Genomic DNA, 25,367 nt, shown 5'->3' on the forward strand with positions numbered 1-25,367 from the left:
CCTGCAGCGGAAGGGGAGGAACGCTGCACCCGTCTCACAGGCCGGCACCTTTCTAGACGGTGGTCCCATTTAATCTCCACGACCGCCCCGTTTGGTATTATCGCATCACCATTTCACGCAGGAGAGAACGGTCTCAGAAAGCTTGAGGGGCTTGTCCAGGTCACGTAATTGGCACACAAATGGAGATCGCCTGGGCGTGGTTCTTTCAAATAACAGGGGTTATATGGTTGTATGAAAATTTTTAAACTCAAAAGTCGGGGGTGCCTGGGTGGTTCAATGGGTTAAGCATTGGACTCTTGATTTTGGCTCAGGTTGTGATCTCAGTTGAGAGTTCGAGCCCCACCTTGGGCTCTGTGCTGGCAGGGCAGGGCCTGCTTGGGATTCTCTCTCCCTCTCTCTCACCCTCCCTTGCTCTGTGTGTGTGTGTCTCTCTCTCAAAATAAATAACAACAAAAAAAAACCACCTGAAAATGGACAGTAAAGCACTTTTGTAACCCTTTTTTCGCTGAACATATGATACATCTGTAAATGCTAATATATAGCTTGGTTTTCAGTGATTCACAGTTGCGTGATATTATGGCTGGAAAGTTCTCATAATTCAACTGTTTTGCTAACAACTGTTATTTAGATTGTAATTTTTACAAATAAATGTCTTCATACATAAATCTTTGCATCTTGCTTTATTTTCTTACAGTTGATTCATAGCAGAGGAGCTACTGAATACTCCCCTTCCCATGATGGCAGCCTCCCCAGAAGCATACCTTCCTCTCACCCTCCACAGCTCCTAGTGTCCTTTTAAACCTCTGCTAATTTCACGGGCAGAGAGTGTCATTTCCTCGTTTGATCCACACTTGCTGGATTACAGATGAAAGTGCACATTGTGCCTGTGTCTATTGGCCATCCATAACTTTGATGACTCCTTTTCATTTGCTTTTCCATTAAGAAAAAAGTAATGGTGGGGCGCCTGGGTGGCTCGGTCGGTTAAGCGTCCGACTTCGGCTCAGGTCACGATCTCGCAGTCTGTGAGTTTGAGCCCCGCGTCGGGCTCTGTGCTGACAGCTCAGAGCCTGGAGCCTGTTTCAGATTCTGTGTCCCCCTCTCTCTGACCCTCCCCTGTTCATGCTCTGTCTCTCTCTGTCTCAAAAATAAATAAACGTTAAAAAAAAATTAAAAAAAAAAAAAAGTAATGGATGCTTGTTTGCTTCGTGTGCAGGATCATGTATCTCTCACTTTCAGAATTTAATTGGTGCTTTCAACATCCTTTAACTTGTCAGCAGCACACCAGACATTGACATGGTTCATGGAGTGAACCGCAGACACATTTAAAATTTTTTTTAATGTTTATTTTTGAGAGAGAGCGACAAAGCGTGAGCGGGAAAGGGGCAGAGAGAGAGGGAAACACAGAATCTGAAGCAGGCTCCAGGCTCTGAGCTGTCGGCAAAGAGCCTGATGTGGGGCTCAAACCCATGAACTGTGAGATCATGACCTGAGCTGAAATCAGCCGCTTAACTGACTGAGCCAGCCAGGCACCCTGACACCACATTTTTAAAAAAGTGTATTTATTTATTTTTGAGAGAGTGTGCATGAGTGGGGGAGAGGCAGAGAGAGGGCAACAGGAGACAGAGAATCCCAAGTAGGCTCCTGGCTGCCAGCACCGAACCCAATGCTGGGCTTGATTTCACCAACAGTGAGATCATGACCTAAGCCAAAATCAAGGGTCGGACGCTTAACCCACTGAGCAAACCCAGGTGTCCCTAGATACCACTTTTTAAACTTACTTGCACTCTCTGTTGATTAACTTGAAACTTATTCAGAAAGCTTCAAAAATTTGTGATCTTCAGACACGCTCCCGGGGCCAGCATTGTAAGTACCCAGAGATAAGGAAATGTTGCCATCATGTCCTTTACTCTGTAATTCTGAAGCCAACAAAGTCATAGGACCATTGGAAGATAACCAGAGTATATACCCACGTGTAAAACACCATGTAATTTGTGTTTAAATAGGACCCTTTTACAGGATCATGTATTTCTGTTGGACAGCACTGTTCTAGAACAATTATGTTCCAGAACGTAAGTGTGGTGCCGCCGTCTTTTCCCTTGGCCATACAATCATTGTCCTACCACCACATATTCTTTATACAAACAGCCCTGTCAGCGGTGTCTTTGATCTTGTACACTAGCTTGACATGGCCCTGTAAGAATTCTAGCTGGATACCTGAGGTATGCATTTTCCTTGGAATATGCACTGACACAGCATTCTGTGTCTTGAATAGTCTTGATGATCCAACAACACAGATTTGGATCTTTCTTCCAAGATCTTTCTTCCACAGTGGCAGCACTGTGAATTGGGGGACAAATAGGAAGCAGAGCCACTGGAATGGACAGTCTTGCAAAAACCCAGGCAAAAAATATTAAGTATCTCTGCCATGGGGACAGTTAGGAAAAGATGAGTCACAAGCATTTAGAAATAATGGAGGGGCACCTGGTGGCTCAATCCATTAAGTGTCTGACTTCGGCTCAGGTCATGATCTCATGGTTTGTGAATTCCAGCCTCACGTCAGGCTCTATGTTGACAGCTCAGCACCTGGAGCCTGCTTCTGATTCTATGTCTCCCTCTCTCTGTGTCCCTCCCCTGCTCACACACTCTCTCAAAAATAAATGTTAAAACAATTTTTTTTTTCAAGAAATAATGGGTAGTGGGGCCAGCTGAATGTGGGGGATAAAAGAAAGCATCTGGGGTCTAGGATAAAATTTGTTGCTTGAACAAAACTTGGGTAGACAATGAGGATGTCAATTACAGGATTACAGGAAAAGGAGCAGATGTAGGGATTCAAAGTGAGGACAGGTTCACACTCATAAAGTGCCTATGGAAGCAGTGAGTTGGAAATACTAATGTCAAGTTCAGCAGCAAGATGAAAGCTTGAGATCTGGAAGTGGATGACAACAAAGGATGGAGAGGGGATAGGCAGAGAGATGTAATCCAAGAAGACAGAAGGACAATCTAGGAGACCACAGGAGGACAACAAAAGAGCATCATGGAAGCTGAACGGGAGAAAGGAAAGGCAGTTATCAGTGAGGTTAAGTTAGAGGAGGACCGAAAAGAGGCTCACAGATGTGGTTACAGCTCACAATTTTTAAATGCTGAGCCTGGCTGGCTCAGTCGGTTAAGTGTCTGACTCTTGATTTCGGTTCAGGTCATGATCTCAACACGAGATCAAGCCCCACATCGGGCTCTGCACTAACAGCAGGGAGCCTGCTTGAGATTCTCTCTCTCTCCCCTTCTCTCTCCCCTGCTCACAAGTGTGTGCTCTCTCTCTCTCTCTCTCTCAAAATAAATAAATAAACCTTAAAAAAAAAAAAGGTCAAGGGAGAGAAAGGCCACTAAAATCATTAATTGGGGAGCACTGCTGACCTTTTTAGGAGCACCGTTTGCCAATGCCTGATACTGCTCTAACAGGACACGAGCTTTCATTCTGTAATAAAAGACAAATGCTTAAAAGTGAAGTGCCTTCTTAGGTGAAAACAGTAACGGACACATTTTTTCTAAAAGGATAATGAATCACAAGAAGTGCCTGGCTGGCTCAGTTGGTAGAGCACGCAACTCTTGATCTTGGGGTCATGAGTCTGAGCCCTGCGTTGGATGAAATTGGAAGGAAGGAAGGAAGGAAGGAAGGAAGGAAGGAAGGAAGGAACAGAAAGAGAGAAAGAGAGACAGAAAGAAAAGAAAGGAAGGAAGGAAGGAAGGAAGGAAGGAAGAGATAGAGGAGGGAAGAAGGAAAAAGGAAGAAAGAATAATGAATTATAGATTTTTAGAATTGGAAGGGTGCTTACTGATCACCTATCTAATCCATCCCCCTCATTTTAGGGTTGGGGAAACTCTGGTACAGGGTGAGTTTCGGGGAGCACCAGACCGGCCCCAGAGCTCCTGCACAGTCCAGGCCACAGAACACACGAACCCCCAGCGGAAGGCGCCCCTGTACTCCACGGAGCAGACAGAAGTGCATGGCAAGGACTAAACATGACATCCGAGAGCAGAGGTTTTATTTACAATGATACTCAAACAGGATTTAGCAAAAGGTACCTCTCCCTCCCCCTCTTTTCAGCACAAGCTGCACTTCAACAAAAAAGAAATTTCCTGGGGGCAGGAAGTGAACGCTCTGCTCAAGTAACTTTCTGCTAAAGCCCACACAAGTTCCGCGCTCCCCGGCTCTGAGTAGGGTGGTTGGTGGACACTACATCAGCAGCTGGGACCAATTCCTGCATCCCCTCGGGAACGTGTCCAGGGAAGACGTCGACAGCGGCAGCGAGAACGTCAGGCTTTCACCTCACTCATGGCTTCCATGAGGCGAGCACTGTTCGTGACTGCCGTGGTCAGAAAAATGAACCTGCACCCTATGGAGTCAAAGGCACCGGCGTCCGTGACTAAGAGCAGGTGGCGGGCCCCCAGCACCAGCCACGTCAAGCCCTCGGGTCCACGGTCCCGGCTGGATCAGACACAGACGCATCGGCGCCCCGGTCCCGCACACGCACACGACGACTTGCAGCACTCGGTGGAAAGGGCGCCCTGCTATCCGCCCACAGCCAGACCGGCGAGCGGTGCCGGGGCCAGTCGAGGAGCCTTCCTGAGCACTGCCCCTTGTCCCCCACATCCCACCTTCTGCTCCCTCTTACCTTTCTCTCTGCCCAGGAAGCGGAGGGCTGAGATCTCAGAGAACGTGCAGCCACCCAGGAACACCACCAAGATGAGGCGCAAGGACTCGCTGGAAGCCTTGTCTTCCTTGGTCATGTCTGCGAAGATCAGAGCAGACGCTCGCGTGGGGCGCGGTGCCCGCCCCCACCCGCTGCCGGCGCCCGCCCCGCCCGCACGGTCAATGCCACGCACCTGTGAACGCCAGCTCGCTGCAGTTGAGCAGCCTCAGCACCTCGTCCAGACCCTGCCAGCTCCGCCGCTCCAGCACCTGGGGGGGAGGGGGAGGGGGCACGGGCGCCGCTCTCAAGCCCGAGACAGTGTCAGGCCTGGGAAAGGAGGGAGGCGGCAGGCGAGCGTCGCCTCTCTTGTTAGTTACGGGGGCGGCTAACAGTCGGGACAGGCCAGGCGGCCAGAGAAAGCAGAGCGCGGAGTATGAACGGGAGCGGGTCGCCTGTCCTCACCTGCTCAATGACTCGGCAGCTGAGGGGCACGTAAGCGCCACTGAAGACATACGCCATGTCCCGCGGCACTTTCAGGTCATACTCGCCATCCACGCGTGGGATCTAAGGGGTAAAGGGGACTATGTGAGGCGTGTGACAACTCATCCCTCCAGCCCTTTATGCAGTCAGGGAAAAGTAGCATATCCCCCAAAACAGTTCTTATTTCAACTAAAGGCAAAACTGGCAAAATCCCTATTAAAAAAAAGAAAAAAGACTCCATAACCACAGATTAAAGCTTTTGTTCAGTATCCACTGATTCCCTTGAATGAGCTCTCCACGTTCCCTGTGAAGGGCTGAAAAGAAAGATGCCCCTTTGCTGATTTCTTGGTGACATGGGACAGGTCTGTCACTGACGTGGCACTCAGCCTATCCTCTGGCATTGGCGGGTGCTTGTTACATGTTTATTAAGTAAATGAATCTTTGTGTCTTGTCTCGTTACTTTTTAATTTTTTCAACGTTTATTTTTGAGATAAAGAGAAACACACACAGAGTGGGAGCGGGCGAAGGGCAGAGAGCGAGAGAGGGAGACACAGAATCTGAAGCAGGCTCCAGGCTCTGAGCTGTCAGTACACAGCCGGACACGGGGCTCGAACTCACGAACTGTGAGATCATGACCTGAGCTGAAGTCAGACGCTTAACCGACTGAGCCACCCCAGTGCCCTGTGCCTTGCTTGTCTCATTATTAAATTAAGCTCATGCTGTAACGCTACTGAACAGAAGGATCTTTGTAAGAACGAAACAACAGAGAGGTTTGTGTGAATTCAAAGCACTCCACAAAGGACCGGACCCACGGCTGCCCCGTCTCTCCTGATCCTACGTACCAAATTCAGCTTCTTACTGATGGCACGAAAATTGCTCCTCTTGGCCAGAGAACTGAAGGCATCAGTAATCTTCCCTGGGAAGGAAATCTGTGCTGGATTTCATTCAAGGTCTACAGGGTCATGACCTCGCCACAGGCGAAAGCACTCAGGAAATGGCAAACGGCGGGACCGCTCACGTCTCAAGACTCTCCTCAAAGCCGTTCACCTAGAATTCCCTAGACCCGATCAAGACATCACCACCCTTCTCCCCAGCACGGTCTCCCTCCTCCTACAGGGTGCCAACTATCTACTAAGCGCAATCCACAGGGTGAACCTCGCTTACTGGCTAAGTGTGCGGGCCTTGGAGTCAAACTGACCTGGGCTCAAATCTGACTTATTGAGGGACGTTGAACAAGTCCCATAACCTCTCTAAGCCTGTTGCCTTATCTATAAAATGGAGATTATGAACTTACTTTGTGAGGATTGACAAACTGTTACCTAAAGGTCTTAGTACTCAGTAAGTGGACAATACGTGGAGCCTGCTCGCGGCGGAAGCAGCGGTAATGACCGTGAGAGTGAAGAATCCCGTTCTCCTTCCCCAGCTCATTCTCTCCCTCCCGGGGTGCTCTGCCTGTTGTGAGAAGAGGGGACTCGGGCCAAGGAAGGGGCTGCCCGTGCCCTGTGCTCACCTGCAGCCTTGTCCGTCACCAGCTTGCTCACTTTACTCTCCACGGCCGTGAGGGTGTCCCCGGGGGCCTGCTCCGTCAGGAGCCCCGCTCGCCGCAGATTGGAGAAGGTTAGCAGGTGCTCGGGGCCATAGCTCTGAAGAAAATGCAATTCAGCCACTTACTGAGCACCCGCCACACCGTATCACATCGGGTGATATGGAGGTGAGGGACAGAAGGGTCATGTATTCTGTGCCCTGAAGAAATAACCAAACAGCAAACAAAAAAGAAAAAAAAAAAAAGCACGGAACTGAGAGAGAACAGAGAAGGCCACTGATGTAAGGGTGGTGGGAAGGGCTTCACAGATGAGGTAAGACTAGAGAAAGACCTAGAAGTGAGGGAGAGTCCCAGGGGTGAGAACTCAGCTCTATGGCCCTAGTTCTCCCAGCACTGGCCATCCACCAAGAGAACCGAGAGTGGGAGAGACAAGGGTGTGGGAGGGTCTCCACGTGCTGAAAGGTGACCGTCCTGAGACGCTCTAAGAGGGAGGCAGACGGGGAACAAAATGGGGACACAGACAGGAAAGGGGCCATTTCTTCTGTGTCTTTTAGGAACGTCCCATGACCTCCCTCCACCAAGTTCCCCCGAGTGCATTCTCCTGGCCTTACCTGCAGATACTGTGTTTTCAGAGATCGGTAATCCTTGGGAATCAAACCTGGTAAGGAAGAGGAGACAGGCTCCTGCAAACACCAGCTGAAGTGTCCGGAAATCTACAGTCAGACCACCCACCCAACCATCCTCTTGCTGCCAAAAAAAACCCTTAATCAGGAGGAAAGGAATCGGTAAATGTTAACCTTGCATCCTATCCAGCCGATTCTAAACTGACTCTTAAATTTAAGTTTGTTCAGTGAGAGACAGAGCCTGGATCTGAGAGTTTGAAGGCAGAGTCCTGCCTGAGCCACCAGGGCGCCGAGGGAGGGACACGGGGACGCGGGCTGCTCCCAGCGGGGGTGTGGGAGGGATGCGGCAGGAGGGGGAGGGGCTCCTGCGCGTTTCTTCCTGCCGTTGGGCCAGCGCTACTGCGAATCACTTTACCACTACTGAGGAATAGGACAGATGTTCAGATGAAGTCCAAAAGTGCAGCTTGCCATGCTTTCCTTCAGGGAGGTAGGGAGAATGGGCTTGCGACTCTGATAGTCAAAGGAGATGTAGAATAAGCCGACTACTCCTCGGGGCGGAAAGCAGCCTTGAAGACTAGTCCCCACCTGGACGGAGTTGCCGTAAAGGGTGACGGGAGTGGAAGGTGCCTCCGGCCGCGGATGAGTAAGTCACGGGGAAGAATGGCACAGCACGGGGAATAGTCACTGGCACTGTAACAGCGCTGTGTGGTGACAGGCGGTAGCTGCCCTTGTGGGGAGCCCAGCGTCACGCGCACGGTGCCGCACACCTGAAACTAACGTGACATCGTGTGCCAGCTATACTTCCCGCTGAAAAAAAAGCAGGTGAAGAGGCTGCATAAGCAGGTTAAAAGGTCTGCCACAAAAGGTCGCAGGATCTGAGCTTTTGGAAATGTTTGTGCAATTCCAAAAGGCTGTCCCCTTTTCCTGGACTGTATCTTCATTAGGAAACCTCGTTGAAGGCAGGAGGCCAGACGGAATAAATGCCACTCTGCGCTAAGCCTCTGCGGTCCTACGATGTGACGGGGCCTGTGCTGGGGGCTTGGCTGTGGTCCTGCTTAGGGTCGGGATGATAAATTAGGACCTGGGGTGTCTCACTCAGAACAAAAACTGCTTTATTTTACGGGGGGAAAGAATCCAAATTACTGGGAAACGTTCTGTCTGCTAGGACATTCGTCTCCGTCCTTCAAAATGATTTCTGCCATCCCTAAGGTACAGTTTTGCAATCTGGCGTCTTCGGTTCCAGGGGCTCACCATTCTCAGTGATGGACAAAAGGCACATGAGGCGAAGGCTCTCTATAGGCGACACCTACACGAGAAGAAAGAGTCAAAGACAGTTCAAGTTTCAAGACATACGTTCTCTCCCTTCCGCCCGCTGGAGGCCAACCCCACCGCGAAACACCGTTCCCGGAACCCCGGCCACCTGCTCACCTGCCGGTCTATGTGTTCTTCAATGTAGCTGGTGCTCTCCCGGATGTTGAAGCCCTCCAGCAGCGCTGTGAGTAAACACAGGGGAGCCTGTTACGGGGCTGGGGTGGGGGGGAAGGTAGCGGGGGGGGGGGGGTTGCCACCTGTGCTAACAGGTCTATCTCCCCATCTTTCTCCATCCTTGGGGTGGGTTAAGGACCCCCGGGGACTTCTAGCAGGGAGCAGCACTCCCCACAGCCAGCATCGGCCGAAAGGAGCCAGAAGGCATCTCTGCTGGGTGGGACGGGGCTGGGAGCAAGGGAAGCCTCAGCAGGGGCAGGAGCCCAGCAGGACCGCCGCCGCTACCGTGCTCGGTCTTGATGAGCTCCTGGAAGTCCTGCTTGGTCTTCTTCTTCATGATGGATTCACAGGCCCCGATATCTACAGATAGGACAAAAAGCGAGCTGACGTACTCCTGGTTCTAAAAGGATGTGCCTTTATGTCCAGAAGAATAAAAACTTCTTACTGGCCATGTTGGAGACAGTTATGTGATTACGTGAGAGAGTGCGTATAAAGTAGTTAGAATGATACCTGGCGCTTCAACTATGTAATAAAATTATCTAACGTTGTAATCGTTACTGCCGTTAAACCTATAGAAGTATACAAAACAAATGAACGAACAAACAAAACTTCTTAAGGCAAAATGCAGAAGCCCCTCTTCCCACGTCTCTGAGGCATCCCTTTGCCCTCCCCTCATGAAACCTACGGACGCTCAGCAGGCGGTGCTCCTGTTTCAGTCCCTTGAGCTCCTGGGACACGAAGTTCTTCATCTGCTTGATGTCCATGCCTCTCCGGCGCTGGCGGAAGATCCCCTAACGTCAGCCTCTCCCGGCCCTCAGACATGAGCAGCCACCCCCCTCCCCCGGATCCCCCCGATGCAAGAGGAAAGACAGGGGGCTGTCGTCGTATCAGAAGGGAGCCGAAGGGCAGCAGCCTTGGGAAGCCACTGGGGAAACAGAACAGAGGACCCCCGGCCTAGAGCCTCACGTCATACTGAGCCTGTAAGTTCCGGGCCTTCTGGCTCAAAAAGCCAAAGACGTTGGAGAAGTGTTCATTACGAATCTCATTAAACACCTGCAAGGGGAACAAGACGGCAACAACTTACCAGAGAGACACCTAACCAGCGCCTCCTCCCTGAGCAGTGTGATGAGCGCACGAGAGCAGCGCCCAGCTGTTCTAGCAAAATCACAGAGAAAGCTGAGCTGATCTCCTAAGTGTGTGTCAAATACCAGCTCCGTGCTCGGGGTGTGCTCGCTCCCGGTGGGGAATCCGTCTCCCACAGGCTCAGCCTCCCCTCCCAGAGCCGGGGCCCACGCCCCGGGCAAGCCCACAGCCAGCACCCATCCCCTCACCTTGTCCTCGGCATTGAGTAGCACCTTTAAGCTCCTGTCAGAGGATGTGACTTCTGGGCCAAAATCGACACTCCCTTTGAGAGCAGAGGGAGCAGCTATGAGGACCTCCGCTGAGGCCTTCTTTCTCCTACCCTTTCCTGAACTGCCATTAAAAGTCCCTGAACTATCTGGAAGCTAGCAGTCGGCTCTGAGTCTGGGGCTCTCCCACCAGCCCTGCCCCACGCAAGAGGCCCCGGCCGCCGAGCACCACCTCCATCTTGCCGGGACGCCGCTCACCACACTTGATGCGGAACGTGTCATCCACCAGGCCCTCGTAAACCACCTGGGAGCAAAGTGCCGTCACAAAGTCCACGTCTGAAATGAGATCCCCACCCATGAGGGTCCTCCCGGACCTATACGTCTACCCAGTTCACTCCGCGTCAGCTCCCGTGCCTCCAGAGGGCCCAAGCGCCACGCTCCCCATCAACGATGGCATTCACAGCCCCAACCTGAGGATCCCATCTGGGCCGCCACGTTCGCCACATCCTCACGTCTCCGAGGGCCCAAAGACAACGGGAGTGCTGAGTATAACGTACCTCTGTCCAGTAGGAAGATGTGTCCAATTTCTGGCCTTCGGCCCTTGGTTTCGCCATCCTCCTCCTCTTCCAGTGTCCTCCACAATTCATACGACATCTGCCAGGGACCAGGAAATTCCCAGTCTTGTGTCCTGGTCCCTGTGACAGCCCACACCTACTGAAGCCCTCTTTCCCACATGACACCTCTATTTGACCCCAGGAGGGAAACTGATTGTCAACAATACGAACTCCTGCACCCGCACCTGTTCCCACCCCTTACCCCTCCCCATGCCCATACAGGCGTGTCCTTGGCCCCAAAGAAGACATGTAGGAGTGTTACCCCTGAGGCCCTGGCCCTGGCCTTTCTGTTAGCCACACAAGTCCTCCTCTCTGAGGATCTATTCCAGAACAAGAAAAGCAAGCTAAAGAATATACCTCTTATCACACATGCCCATGGGCAGTCCTTGGTGGGTAGAGAACGGGTGGAATGGGGGCTATCGGGACAAGATTGCTGCCAGCGCCCACCTTGGCACATCTGCCAATTCCGTAGCAGTTAGGGAAGGGTCCGTACAGAGTGCTGAGGAGGTGTAAGGCCTGTGCCACGGTGTTGATCCAACGCTGATCTCCCTCCTGCAGGGGCCATATGGGCCACAAAGATATGGGCCAAGCCAGCAGACCCATCTGGAGAGGGGCTAGGGCAGGAAGGCAGGGTGTGGGGACTGCTTGAAAGCTTTCATTCTGATTGGCCCCAGAGCAAGTCCTGCGGACATCAACCAGTAGCATTTGATCTAGAAACCAGTATCTCGAGTTGGAGGAAGGTTCCATCAGTATTTCCGGCCCACTGTAGCCCACTGGACTCCATGTTTGTCCCCACCTGTCAATGCCAAGACCCAAGGACCCTGCACTTACCAGGAAGTAGTCCCTGAAAAATTCTGGGAGCTCCATGCTCAACAGATCCACATCAAGAGGTAGCAGAGAAAAGGCCCATTCGTCACAGCTCACATCTGCGGGTACAGACGGCGTGAGTCTCCCTGCCGAAGGCACGGGGCTCTGCGCTCAGAAGGTCGGTCCCCAGTCGTGCCGAGATATCGGAGCACCTGCCACATGCCCAGCATGACACGAAGCACGGGACACCCAAAGATAAGTTTAAGACAGAGTCTGTGCCCTGAAGGAGTTCATGGTCCGATAACAAAAGGAGACCCGTAGGCCACAGCCACGCCACGTGGTAGGGGGTGTGTGTGCGTTAGGGCACCAACAAAAGTGCTGAGGAAACCTCACTCCCTAGTGGACAAACACTGACAGGAAGCCACGCAGGCGCAGGCACTGGGGCACTGGGGGTACTGTGGTGAACGGAACGGACAAGCTCCCCATCTTCCGCGAGAGAACCTCAATCTAGCAGAAACGCACCAGACGCATCTCATCACGGCTGTGCCCCACGGAGCTAGAAGAGGAATCCCGGAGCACAAACGTTCAGGGATCGAACCTCAACTATAGGGGGCATGGAAGAGTATAGGGGTGCCGGGGCAGAGGAAAGACAAGCAACATTTAAGCTTAGAATTTGAGTAAAATTTGGGTACGGAAAAAAAAAAAGCTGAGGGTGGAGAATATTCTAGGCAACGGGAACAGCATGTGTGAAGTGCCCAAGGCAGGAGGAAAGGAGGGAGCAGCCTGCGCGGTGAGGGGGAGGGAGGAGGGAGGGAGCAACCACAGGAGGCCGAGGAGGCCCCCGGGTCCCGGCACAGGCGGAGTTCGGAGTTCCAGCCAGGAGCACGGGGAGCACTGTGCCGGATGCAGAGGCAAGCGGAATGGAGAGCGCGCTCTCCCTGTGGGAAGGAGTCTCGGAAGGTAGGAACGGCGGCACCTGGCATCCCCTTCGGCCCTCCCTTTAGGGCCCTCTCCGGCCCCCCCTCGTCGGGAGCCTCCCCTCCTCCCAGGCCCACAGGCAGACACGGGGAGCCAGCGATCATTCCCTTCTTCGTGCTCCCCGTTTCCACTCACAGTGGCCTTCTCTCACCTCCATAGACTCCCTCTTCCTCCAGCACCATCTCACACGCGTGAAACTGAAAGACAAGAGGCAGTGGCTGGTGACCGCCGCCTTCTCTGCGCTTCCGTCTCTGGAGCTCCACCGTCGCTGCTGAGGACAATACCTACTGAACCCAGCACCCACAAGGGAACGTGGACTCGGACGGCCAGGGAGGACCACTGGGACCGTCTGGCCCAGGGCTTTGTTTCCCTCTCATCCCCTTTATTTATGTATTCAGTCCAGTGCTCCTCTCTCCCCGAGAAACTGGAAAACTGCACCAAGGAGAAGGTATTTCAGCTGTCACCGAAGGGTGAGTCCCGAAGACAGACGTGCGAGGGAGGGCGCGACCGCGCCTCGGAGGAAAGGGGTGGTGGCATGGAGAGGCTGGTCAGCGCATGTCCAGGGGACCCCTGGAGTCACTGAGAGGGGTCTGGGGATCCAGCCCGGGAGTCAACGGCACAGGGTGTTTAAAGTAAGTGGTGTGTACGAGAGAAGAGAACAGGGAGGGGCACGAGAGCTACGGGGAGGATTGTAGGGAACACCGAAATTAAAAGGGCGCACCGTGCGAGACCTGGAGAGAAGACAAGGATGGCATGGAGGGGGGAGCAGGGGACGCAGCACCTCTAAAGGCAGGACGGTCAGAGTCTCAGGAAGAATGGGCAACAGTGTCAGTGCTGGAGACATTAGGACGCGCGTGAACCAGGCATCACTGGATTTGACAACAGAGCCCTGGGAGGACTCGGCTTAAAGACCGAGGTGGGCGTGAGGGTGCGGGAGCAGCGGCGGCAAGACCTCTTCACAGAAGTATGGACGCAACAGGAGGCAGAGCCCCTGACAGGGAGAAGACACGAAACAGGGAGGATCATCTAGAAGACACAGACACGGGGGCACCTGGGGGGCTCAGTCGGTGAAGCGTCCGACTTCGGCTAAGGTCGTGATCTGGCGGTCCGTGGGTTCGAGCCCCACGTCGGGCCCTGTGCTGACAGCTCGGAGCCTGGAGCCTGCTTCGGATTCTGTGTCTCCCTCTCTCTCTGCCCCTCCCCTGCTTGCACTTTGTCTCTCTCTCAAAAATAAACGCTAAAAAAAAGTAGAGAAAAAAAAAAAAAGAAAAAGTGGCAGACATGGTTGAAGACAGAGAAAGGTCTACCTAACAAAGCAAGAGGGTAGAGAAGGAGCATGGATGCAGGGCTAAGAACACAGGTGAACCAGCTGATCAGGGAGGGGAAGAGGCCAGAGTCACTTCCTCCTTTGAGACCAGTGGGAAGAAGGCAAAATAATTAGAGGCAACGAGGAGAACAGTGAAGCACATCATCTGATACTGACGATGATGGTACCAATGTACATTAAGCATTTTACACGTGCTAGGCATTGTCCTTAGCGTTTTATAAGGATTACCTCTCACAATCCTAGACTGACTCTACAAGATGTGGAAGATTAATGCTACGTGTTCCTTATTTTACTTTACACAGAAAAATCCTATTCATCCCTCACTTATTTCTTTTTCTTTTTTAAAAAAATGCTTATTTATTTTGAGAGAGAGCAGGGGAAGGACAGAGAGAGAAGAGAGAGAGTCCCAAGCAGGCTGCACAACGTCAGTGCAGAGACCGACGTGGGGCTCGAACTCACTTACTGCAAGACCGTGACCTGAACCGAAACCAAGAATTGGAGGCCTAACCGACGGAGCCACCCAGGTGTCCCTTTCTTTCTTTTTTTTTTTTTAAAGTAGGCTCTGGGGCACCTGGGTGGCTCAGTTGGTTAAACGACTGTTTTCGGCTCAAGTCATGATCTTGAAGCAGTTACTGAGTTTGAGCCCCGCGTGGGGCCCTGTGCTGATAGCTCAGAGCTCGGAGCCTACTTTGGATCCTGTGTCTCCTTTTCTCTCTGCCCCTCCCCCATTCTCGCCCTCTCTCTCTCTCTCAAAAATAAACATTAGAAAAAAATTTTTAAGAAAAATAAAAAATAAAGGAGGCTCTACACCCAATGTGGGGCTTGAACTCACAACCCCGAGATCAAGAGTCATGTGCTCTATGGACAGAGACAGCCAGGTGCCCCATCCCTCACTCATTTCTGTCAGTAAAACTGAAACTGTAGGCCTACTTTTAGGGCTGAGAGTTCCAGAGCCCAGATCGACAACTGCCAATCTTCATAATTAAGAAGAGGAGTCTCGGGAAGAGAGAGAGATAACCTCTTTGCTATGGCTACTGAGAAAGAGGTGGTTCAGTGACAGAAAATTCGGTCAAAGAACCTGATTAGTTAGGATGTGAGATGGAGAAGATTCACTGAAATACCGATTTTGTTTTCCTGTGTAAGAGGGAGGCTTGTAGGATTATTTGAAACTATTACCAACTTTACCCATTACCCAAACTATTACCAACTATCCCATTTAAACAAATCTGTCCTTGGAAGTACACTTTGAAAAAAGGGGTTTTGTAAGACTCCAAAAACTGGAATTTACTGCCACAGCTCCTTTAGTAACATTAAATAGTAACCTGTAACTCCGAACAGTTATCATAGTCAATAATTTCTTGCCCTGGTAATGATGTTATACTTGAAATATTTGTATTTCTAAACAGAATAAACAGCCGTTAAGACTCTTCTACAAATTTTCAAATGATCTTCAATGGAAGATCACTGACTCTTTCTTCTTCTTCCTTTCACATAAGAAGACAATATAAGCCTGTGATTTCACAACAAAAGTTGAAAGCCATTTAAATCAAGCGAGGTAACTTACTTGCCATTTGCAATGACATGTATGGATCTAAGAAGTGTTAGCGCTAAGAGAAATAGGTCGGTCAAAGAAAGACAAATATCTGATTTCAATCATACGTGGAATTTTTTTAAGTTTATTTATTTATTTTGAGAGAGAGAGAGAGAGAGAGAGAGAGAGAGCGCGCGCACCCGGGAGGGGCAGACAGAGACAGAGAGAGAATCCCAAGCAGGCTCCACACTGTCAGCGCAGAGCCCGATGTGGGGCTCGATCTCACAACCAGGGGATCAAGACCTGAGCTGAAATCAAGAGTCGGACGCTTACCCGACCGAGCCACCCAGGCGCCCCTCACTTGTGGAATTTAACAAACGAATGAGCAAAGGGAAAACAAAAGAGAGAGAGACATGAACCGAGAAACACTCTTAACTACAGACGACACGCTGCTGGTCATCAGATGGGAGGTGCGTGGGGGGATGGGGGGAACGGGTGATGGGGAGTAAGGAGGGCGCTTGCGACGAGCACAGGGTGATGTATGGAACTGGTGACTCACTGCCTTACACACCTAAAACTAATTACGCTGTATGTTAACTATACTGAAATTAAAATAACAAAAAGTGAAAATGCTCAGCCCTGTTATAAAAAAGAGAGGTAAGTATTACTATCAACTCCATCTCATAGATGAGAAAACTGGGACACAGAGCACTGAGGAACCCCATCCAAGATCACACAGTTAACCAGAGCTAAGCAAGGATTCACAGCCACTCTGGCTTTTTTAGTCTTAGCTACCGCTTCCATTTTCTCTAGTTTTTGGGGGAAAATTGAAAAAGAATAAACCCCTGTCCTTTCAACCTTAATTTCCATCTGCTCTACATGCGACATGCACTATTTGGTTCAGCTTTATAGGCCTAGGGCAGGCAGTGCAAAGACCTGGTACATCATTCCTTCTCATCAGTAAGACGGAGGATGTACCCATGATGCACCTTGCTGACGTGGCGGTGAGAGCGGAGTTGGACGGACTCAGGGAACGGAGGAGCCACGGCAGGTCACCAAACACTACAAGTACTGAGCTAAAAAGAATGGAAGGGACCTAGCCTGGTCGTGCTAACTCCTGTGGGACCGTGGGCCTTACTTCCCTCTGCTGCTCAAAGCTGGGGTGGAGTTCAATGGTCTCTAAGGTTCCTTTCTCGTGTAAGAAAAGGCTTTTCCAAAGTATATTGGTATAGTTCTAGTAACCCGGAGGCAGCTGGCCACATGCCTTGGATGAGCATGACGGGGGGCGCGGGGGGGGGGGGGGGGGGGAGGGTAATGATTTATTGTATTTATTATTGAAGGGATAGAAGAAGAAAGTCACTGAAACCATAATACAGTGCACCTTACTGTACAGAAATTTGTGTGAGACGGGATACACAGCAGGTTCTACTTCACAAGAAGTCTACGTAGAGGCCACCTCTCACAATTCCACAGTTCTTAACTAGGGCAGTTTGATGACAGACCCTCCACTAAACGGTAAGGACGATGTCAATGACAAGACCAGGACGGGTATTTGTTCGGTCACATAGTTTCCTTCGCAGGAGGTACGGCTATTGGGCCCCGGCCCCTTCCCAGCCTTCCATCTCAATCTACCTTCTCCTATTCCCACCAGCACCCAGACTGACCTTCTGAGGGCTGAAGATCACTTTGTATTTCCGAGTTCGCCCAGCCAACTTGTCAGCATTGACGAGACCTACAGACACAAGGAACGCAATCCAGAAAGCCACGGGCCATTTGTTAGACTAGAAGCAAGGAAGCAGAAAGCCTCTACAAGTGGTACGGCCAACTCGAAACATCTTTTCTTTTTAAAGTGGGGTTTTTTTTAAGCTTATTTATTTAGACAGAGACAGAGAGAGACAGGGCAAGTGGGGGAGGGGCAAAGAGAGAGAGAGGGAGAGAGAATCCCAAGCAGGCTCCGCACTGTCAGCCCAAAGCCCGACATGGGGCTCGAACCCATGGAACACATGATCACCACCTGAGCTGAAGTCAGGCTTAACCGAATGCGCCACCCAGGCGCCCCTCGAACCATCTTTTCTTTTAAAAGGTCCTCACGGCCCAAGCCCTTAATCTCGGCCACTCCTTCCCAGGTCTTAGTTACACGCAGCACCATGGCACACTCACTGGCAACGTATCGCATGTTCTTGATGCGCGGTCTGACCAAGAAGCACAACCTGCGGGAGAGAAAGGGAAAAGAACCAGAAAGCCGCAGTGAAGGAAAGTCATGGAGGCGGTGATGGCAGCTTGGGAGAAACTGAAACGTGAACTCTCACCATCTGCTCGTCTTGCCGGGCCTACCGTTCTCAGCCGAGCCAAAGCTCGGCCAGGCTCCCCTGGCCTACTCCCTTCCGTACGACAGCTACACCGGCACTCGGGGTGGGGGTGGGGGGGCGCCAGGGGCTCCTGCTCTCCCATAATTTACAATCTACTGGGCAAAATGAGATGCACGTATGTATGGAGTATATCAATAATCAAGTGTTAAAAAATAACACAAGAAAGTATAGTGTTTTTCAAATTGGGGTATTTTCCTCTAAAGGAGGATAAATGTTACTTACGGGAGAAAAACAAACAAAATAAAAACCTAGGCCAGACAACAGGCTGCATGCGACCGAGTGCCAGGTGAACAGGACAGATACTAAACACCAGGGAAATGCGGAGGAGGAGAAAAGCCCCCAGGAGTGGAAGGGCGACCCAGAGCTTCATGGAGCAGGTGGCACCGGGCTCTGAAGGCTGGGTGGTTTTCGCAGGAGCAGTGAGGGCAGGAGAGAACTGCACGCGGTGAATGGAGTGGCCCGGGGCAGGGGGCAAAGGCATAGCTGGGTGGCATGTGTGCGTGTGCGTGTGCGTGTGTCAAGTAGAGGCTTGAGGGGACAAGTGACAGACGAGGCTGGAAAGGCAGCATGAGCCGCGCTGCAGACAGCCTTGGAATCTGTGATGGTCAATCTGGACTTCACTCGGTAAGTAAGGGGAGCCTTGGAGGTTCCTGTGAGGAGCGTAGTGGAAATATTTTTGGACGATTAATCAGTCTGGCTTAGCGACGGCAGACTGGATTAGAGAGAGACGAGAACAAGGGAGGGAGAAAGTGCCGAAAGGGAGACCAGTCACGAGGCCACGGCATGACCTAGGCGTGAGTTGGTAGAAGTGAAGGGAGATGAACCAGAGCGCAAACATGGCGCCAGGCTCCAGCCAAGGCCGGACCGGGGGCAGACGTGCGGGGCCCTCCTCCAGCCTGGGGCCCGGACGGACTCTCCCAGACACTCACTGTTCACTGGAGCTGACGGCTGGCTTGTTCTCCACCTTGTACAGCTTGTCTACTTCATGTTGCTACAGAGAGAAGCCAACAAGGCCAAGGGTGTAAGTGCTTGAAACCCAAAGCATGACACAAAGGGGACTGCAGTAAGGGCTCCTGTTCGTGGTACTTTCTAGGAATCAAACTGCCTCCCTGACAACCATCCCACCGAACTTTCCTCACGCTGGCAACAGAAAAATATAACAAAAAACCGAGATCAAACAATTCAAAAACAGTCCAAACAACAGCATCGATCCCCCTTCATCCACCCGATTCAGCTACCCTGTATTCACTAGTAGGGTAGTCACTCTTTGGTAATTTGTATTGCTCATCAAAAGCAAAACTGCTCAATGAGGAAAGAGGGGCCAGAGTCTACTGGGAAGAGGGGCAGGTACCTTCAAGATGGAGACATTGGCGATACGATCCAAAGGGCTCATGAGATCTGCCTCAATGAACAAGTCTTTTTTCCCCGGGAGCTGAAGGACACAGTATCTTGGGTCACTCACAGGTCCCACACGCTCCCTCAGCTGAGAGCCTGTCCAGCCATCCACTTAATAAAAGCACAGACCGAGTTGGGAGTGTGGGGGGCACCATATCATCTACTCCAGCACCTTATTCATTGTCTATATCCACACTGGACATTTCTTTATATATTCACCCCGTCTGTCTTCTCATTTCCTGTACCAGTGGAAAATTATTTCACCTTCTTTCCAAGGTTAAGGCCTGCCACTCAACACATATATATAAATATATACATTTATTAAGCACATGCCATTGCTTGATTCTTCACTACGGACTCATTGGAGACAGTGTTGAACAAAACAGATGTCCTCAAGGACCTTCTAATCTAGTGGGGAACATGGACATTAAACAAATAAATAAGCATGTAACCCATTACCACTATAGCAACAACCTTATTTTCCAAGTAAGACAAGATAAAAATCTCAAACTCAGCTTTGCTTCTCTCTCCGCCTTCATGAACAATCAGTAGATCTTTGAGTCTTCTTCCGCCCCGACTGAAAAACCATCACTTCCCTTCATTCCCACTGTCACCAATTTTGCCTCATCAGTGGTCTCCCAGCTAGCGCTTCTCTTGTTGCCCATGTTACCCCACTCCACACATGGCTATGAGCCATCTTCAGGCATTGCTTCACGCAGTTAAGGGGGGAAAGAAAATCTTCAGTGGGTCCTAAAGCCTACTGCATAATTTCTGAGTGCTCTCTTCCCTGTAAATGCCTTGTCCTTCCCTGATTCCTCAACTTTGCTCCTACCAACCAGTCTATCTGCCTGGAACACGCTCCTCCATTTCCAAGGAGAATAGGCTTATTCCTCACAATGCTAGAATCCTTGAATCTCCTGACCACTCCAACTAGAAATGGCTGCTCGTTCTGAATGCTTCTGACACTCTAGCTGTCACCCGTTTACCACGTGATATCACCTATGTGGTTAATTTGCGCTTCACAGGGCTCCTACTAGAGTAAATCCCTAACGACGAAGATGTCTTAACCATCTCTCCATCCCCGGTGATGCGGGGCACGACTGGTCTCCCTTGCCTCTAGGAAAAACGAGTGACTTTCATGAACTGTCCGTCAGGTCCCAAGCAGCTCTTACTGCCCTCTGGTTTTCCTCCCTAAATGCTTCATTTCTGGACCTGCTATAGAAACTCCAAGGACAATACCAAGGGCCTGGACCCAGACCAAGGGGACTCCGCAAGAAAGAACAACGCGCCCAGCGAGCGCTAAACTGTTGATGCGGAAAAGGCCCCAGGCGTGGCGGGCACTGACCTGCTCGAGCAGATAGATGAGCTGGTCTCGGGCCAGTCTCTTGAGCATGGAGAAGTCAGGTAGCTCTGGGGCGTCCAGCCGATGGGGAAAAGCCATGGCAGCGAAAACCGGAGCCGCAGGGTGGAAGGGGGACGCCCTCCGCTCGGAGAAAGTCGGCAGCAGCCCAGGCTAAGCGCAGGGCGGCGCTCCTTCGGGCTTGGGCACCGTTCGAAAGAGCCCCCCGAAGGGGCTCTCGCTCCTGCACTGGAATGAATGGCCACCTGTCGGTCAGACAGCCGCAGCGTCGGAGGACACTCGTCCAGATCAGCAGCCCCGGGACCGACCCGCCCCTCCCCGGTCCACTCCCCCAGTCCCAGGATGCCGGTCTACACCCGCAGGTTCCTTTCGCGGCGTGCGGGAAGAACCCCGCCTCCTGCCGGAGAGCGAAGCGACTTCCTAGACCTCCCGGAAGTCCCGTGCGCTCGAGCAGCGCTTAGCGTATCGGGAAGGGGACGGCGTCCTGGAAGGGACAGTTCAAAACGCGAGAGCAACGGGCCAACGTTCCAGTCTCATATCTGGCCAGAGGGGAGGGTTCCTATCATAAAAGGATGACATCTTAAACTAATTTTTAAGGGTACACCCAATTCTCCCAGTTCGCGCAAGCGAGGGTTGGACACTTGCTAGATTTTGAGAACTTCGTAAAATGGGCGAGGCCGACTCGGAGTCCGGAGGGCACTGATCTCTGGGGATCTTGGCTGTCAGTCAAATCTATTCCACAAACTTGGCTGCCAACTGGGAGCGCTCTGGCTTCCCAGCTGCAGGAGGCAAGACGCGGAGAGATGGGATGCGGCGGAGAAAAGAAGGGGAACGCGTTAGGATTCAATGGAAGCTAAGTCCCGCCCCCTGTGACCTTTGGCTACCGGAGTATGGATAAGTATCCTTCTTGGGAAAACGGATAAATAAGCTGTGGCATATTCATACAATAAAAATAACGGAATAAATGAAAGAACCCAGATACAGGGTGGCATCTGTATGATGCCATTAATATACAGTTCTAGAACAGGATAACATAATCAGTGGTGGAAAATTTTTCAGAAGAGTGATTGGCTTTGGGGTAAGAATTGCCTGGGAAGAGAAATTAGGGAATTTTCAGGGGTGATAGTAATCATCCATATCCGCCTTGTTTTTTTGTTTTGTTTTGTTTTTAAGCCATTGTAATGGACGGATCCGCTGAGAATACCTGCACTCACTAATCAATCATAACATCACATCCTCATCTCGTGGTGAGATACATAGAAGTACAAAGCATCACTCAGTACCAAAAATTGAATCTGATCAAGTCTCAAGATCCAACTACCAGTTGATAGGAACTATAGAGAGTAGTAGGGACCTGATAATAGACATCCTAGGAATAAAATGAACTATATCCAAAACACAGGAAATACGTAAGGTAAATAACCCATAAAACAGTGAAGGGAATAAAGTGGAAGAAACCACTTCAGAATATGATACTCCCGGGACATAACCACATCATGCAATGTTGCAAAATGTGGACCTTGTCTGGATCCTAATCCCAAGAAATCAAACGTGGAAGTCATTTATGAAACAGTAAGAGAATATTATCGGGATGTTAGCTGATATTGAATACTAAAACTTTTAAGGTATAGTAATGGCTTATGTGTCTATGTTAAAAAGGAGTCCTAATCTCTTTGAAATACATATTAAAGTACTTACAGATGAAATAATATGAAGTCTAGGATTTGCTTTAAAATAAGCCAGGGGGACCTGTGGGGCAAATAATGAAAAAAGATTGGCCAGATGTTAAATGTGAAACTGAGCAATGGGTACACAGGGGTTCACTGCATTACAATATTATCCCTACTTTCATATGCTTGAAAAATCCTCTAATACAAGATTAAACAAAAAACAAGAAGCTTTTCTGCTCACACTGGGCTTCAAGAGCTCATCTAGTATTTTGTACTGAGCTTTTCCTACTCCCCCACCCCTCAGGAGATTGAATCTCAGCTGCGGAGAGGTGGAAACTGCCCTGAGCAGATTAGTGACACATATACCCTCCGGGGCGCAGGGACTTACGTCCCTTCTGTTTGTAGTTTGCTAGCCTCTTGAGCTTGGCCCCAAGGTTGCAGAGAGTTTCCATTCCACCCACAGCCGCCTCCTCTCCAACTTGGGCAGAGCCTTGTCAACTGTTGCTTCCTCCACCTGACCCTGCACCTATGCCCCCAAAGTGCAACTCCACCTCGTACGTTGTGATGTCAGTGGCTTTCATCGTGTCATGAAATGGGACTCCCTGGGGAGAGGGCACTATAGAGTCCTATGACCCCAGCCCAGTGGAACAGACTGGGTGAATCCCACCTCCCCCTTTCCAGCTTGGGTTGGGGGAAGGGTGCGCAGTTTCCCAAAACACTGCAGTGCTGGTGAGTTAGGATGTGAGACATGCTGACAGAATAAAGCAGGAACCGATCAACTTGGAGAAAGCTTGGGTCTTGTTGTTGGCTGAGGTCTGGATGAGTAGGCTGGCAGAGGTAAAAGGCAGGGCTTTCTGCCATTGTGGACTGGCTGATCAGTGAGGTTCTCCAACCATTTCTTCATTCACTCAACCCATGTTGAAATCTATGTTAGGAGCTGAAACTACAGCAATGAACACAGACCGGTCTCGTGCTCCCACGGGGTCTACATTCTAATGGAGGCAAAGTATGTGATGACAGACAATACAGTAGCAATCCATTTCAAATGGCAGGGAATATTAAACATGGTGATAGAATGTGAAGGGAGTTGCTTTAGACTGGGTAATCAGGGAAAGCCTAAGAAAGTAACATTTGAGGGGGGCCTGGATGGCTCAGTCAGCTATGCGTCCAACTTCGGCTAGGGTCATGACCTCATGCATCGGGCTCTGTGCTAACAGCTTGGACCTGGAACCTGCTTCAGATTCTGTCTCCCTCTCTTTCCCAATCTCTCTCCCCCACCCTCTCTCCCTCACACACATGCACACATTAAAATATATATATTTTTTAAAAAGTAACATTTGATCTGAGACTTGAAGGACACGGAACCGGCCATGTGAAAATCTGGAGACAAAGAACTAGTAAGGACAAAACCTTAGATTGGCATTTTTAAGAATGGAAAAAAGACTTAAGCTTGGTAAGTAATAGGATGGTAGGGAAGGAGGTAAATGAAAAACTTAATCAAAGTTTTGAACAACAGCTTCTAATTTTCCATAGCCAACTGGGGAAAGGGCATGGTCAAATGATTTACAGGAGTTAAAAATGCCCGGGGCACCTGGGTGGCTCAGTCAGTTAAGCGTCTGACTTTGGCTCAGGTCATGATCTAGCAGTTTGTGAGTTTGAGCCCCATGTCGGCCTCTGTGCTGACAGCTCAGAGCCTGGAGCCTGCTTCGGATTCTGTCTCCCTCTTTCTTTGCCCCCCCCCCCCCCTCACGCTCTGTCTCCCCCAAATAAGTATTTCTTTAAATGCCAATTTAATCAAATAGCATCTTCCAAGGCACTTGGGTGTCTTAGTTGAACACCCAACTCTTGATTTTGGCTCAGGTCATGATCCCAGTGTCATGGGATAAAGCCCTGCATTGAGCGGAGTGCTTGAGCTTGGAGCTTGCTTGGGATTCTACCTCTCTCCCTTGCTCGCTCTCTAAAATAAAAAATATATTTAAAAACTAGCATCTTCTCGGGGCGCCTGGGTGGCTCAGTCGGTTGAGCGTCTGACTTTGGCTCAGGTCATGATCTCACGGTTTGTGAGTTCGAGCCCCATGTTGGGCTCTGTGCTGACAGCTCAGAGCCTGGAGCCTGCTTTGAATTCTGTGACTCCCTTTCTCTGCCCCTCCCCCTCCCCCTTTCTCTCTCAAAAATAAACATTAAAAAGATTTTTTTAGTGTATTAATAGGCTAGTGACAGAGCAGTGAGAATAGGACCTTATTTGCCCACTGCTGTATTACCAGAAACTGGATTCTCTTTGATTGGCAGGTGATAGGGCCTTGCTATTTATACTGAACAAATGCCCAAGTTAACAGTAATCAATGATACTGTAATGGCTATTAATGACATTTGAAATAGCAAGGAGATTCACGAACACACTCAATGACAGGTTTGGAAAATGGATTATTTTCATTAAACACCCTGCACTTAAATTCTGAATAACCAGTTTTTGCCAGGAAGTTGTTAAAATGAGGCATGGCTGAAAACTGTCATTGGGCTCTTCTGTTGCGTGCACGTGTCTCACTCAATTTTCTACTGATAATCACTCTGGTTATAATGAAAGGTCTCTAAAAGATTCGGTAAATTAACAGAAATTATGCCAGGCAGGAATGGATTCCTGGAATTTTAGAAGCCCTGAACTAAAGGTCAGACCTGGGTTCAAGTCCCTGTGCTACTGCTCAGCAGCAGCCATGTGGCCTCGAGCAGATCTGAAAATGAGACTGTCCTCTAATCTTTGAAAGGGGCCGATAATCTGCTCTTGCCCCCATCACAGCTCCATCGCAAAAATCTGATGACAACAGTGAAGATGCTATTGAAGCTTGTGAAAGTAGCTAGAGATGATGCCGGAGGCCCGAAAGCCTTCGCCTTTTTTTTTTTTCCCATGGATCAAACCCCCCATACCCTAATCTCTTTCAGAGCCCCACCAACAGAAGGAAAGAGGAGCTCCTTTAGACCAGGTGATCCAGCGAAGGTATGATGTCCTAATTTTTAGATGTCAACATCAATTACTAAGCAGGGTGATCTACAAAGTGTCCTTTGTTGGGAACTCCTCTGGCCCCATCTCTCTTCTAATGTTTAATGACAAAGGACCTCTGGTCTCTTCGAACCCTCACTTTTCCCACCCCAG

The 25,367-nt window shown here is 50.4% G+C and overlaps 1 protein-coding gene across 4 annotated transcripts; it reads right to left on the reverse strand.

Annotated features, from left to right (window-relative positions):
• Positions 1 to 4,018: 4,018 nt before the first annotated feature.
• Positions 4,019 to 20,922, reverse strand: VPS33B (VPS33B late endosome and lysosome associated). Of its 4 annotated transcripts, XM_060617620.3 has the most exons (24): positions 20,904 to 20,922; positions 20,535 to 20,777; positions 19,146 to 19,226; positions 18,724 to 18,785; positions 17,586 to 17,635; positions 17,090 to 17,157; positions 12,719 to 12,764; positions 11,614 to 11,708; positions 11,230 to 11,334; positions 10,726 to 10,822; positions 10,427 to 10,504; positions 10,151 to 10,224; positions 9,786 to 9,872; positions 9,505 to 9,595; positions 9,105 to 9,179; positions 8,763 to 8,827; positions 8,586 to 8,640; positions 7,323 to 7,369; positions 6,679 to 6,811; positions 6,011 to 6,084; positions 5,151 to 5,252; positions 4,882 to 4,957; positions 4,671 to 4,787; positions 4,019 to 4,391 (listed from the first exon to the last, which is right to left on the reverse strand). In XM_060617620.3, exons 2-24 carry the CDS (start codon positions 20,628 to 20,630, stop codon positions 4,312 to 4,314), a joined length of 1,854 nt encoding a protein of 617 aa, XP_060473603.1. In that variant the 5' UTR covers positions 20,631 to 20,777; positions 20,904 to 20,922; the 3' UTR covers positions 4,019 to 4,311. The 4 variants fall into 4 exon arrangements, with proteins under 4 accessions (XP_060473603.1, XP_060473607.1, XP_060473606.1 ...); XM_060617624.2 differs by lacking the exon at positions 20,904 to 20,922 and having other exon boundaries at positions 19,146 to 19,300; positions 20,535 to 20,643; XM_060617623.2 differs by lacking the exon at positions 20,904 to 20,922 and having other exon boundaries at positions 19,146 to 19,428; positions 20,535 to 20,636.
• Between the last annotated feature and the right edge of the window lie 4,445 nt (positions 20,923 to 25,367).

This window comes from Panthera onca, chromosome B3 (genome assembly GCF_046562875.1).
Source record: "Panthera onca isolate mPanOnc1 chromosome B3, mPanOnc1 haplotype 2, whole genome shotgun sequence".
NCBI classification, from domain to species: domain Eukaryota; kingdom Metazoa; phylum Chordata; class Mammalia; order Carnivora; family Felidae; genus Panthera; species Panthera onca.

Bases quoted from the DNA above. Each gene is read 5' to 3' on its own strand.
- VPS33B (XM_060617620.3), bottom strand. From the start codon at position 20,630: ATGGCTTTTCCCCATCGGCTGGACGCCCCAGAGCTACCTGACTTCTCC. The intron at 9,180-9,504 runs GTAGGTTTCATG...TCCTATCTGTAG, and splicing joins GCACCGCCTGCTGAGCGTCC to ATATCGGGGCCTGTGAATCC. The intron at 8,828-9,104 runs GTAGCGGCGGCG...GTTTACTCACAG, and splicing joins GCTCATCAAGACCGAGCACG to CGCTGCTGGAGGGCTTCAAC.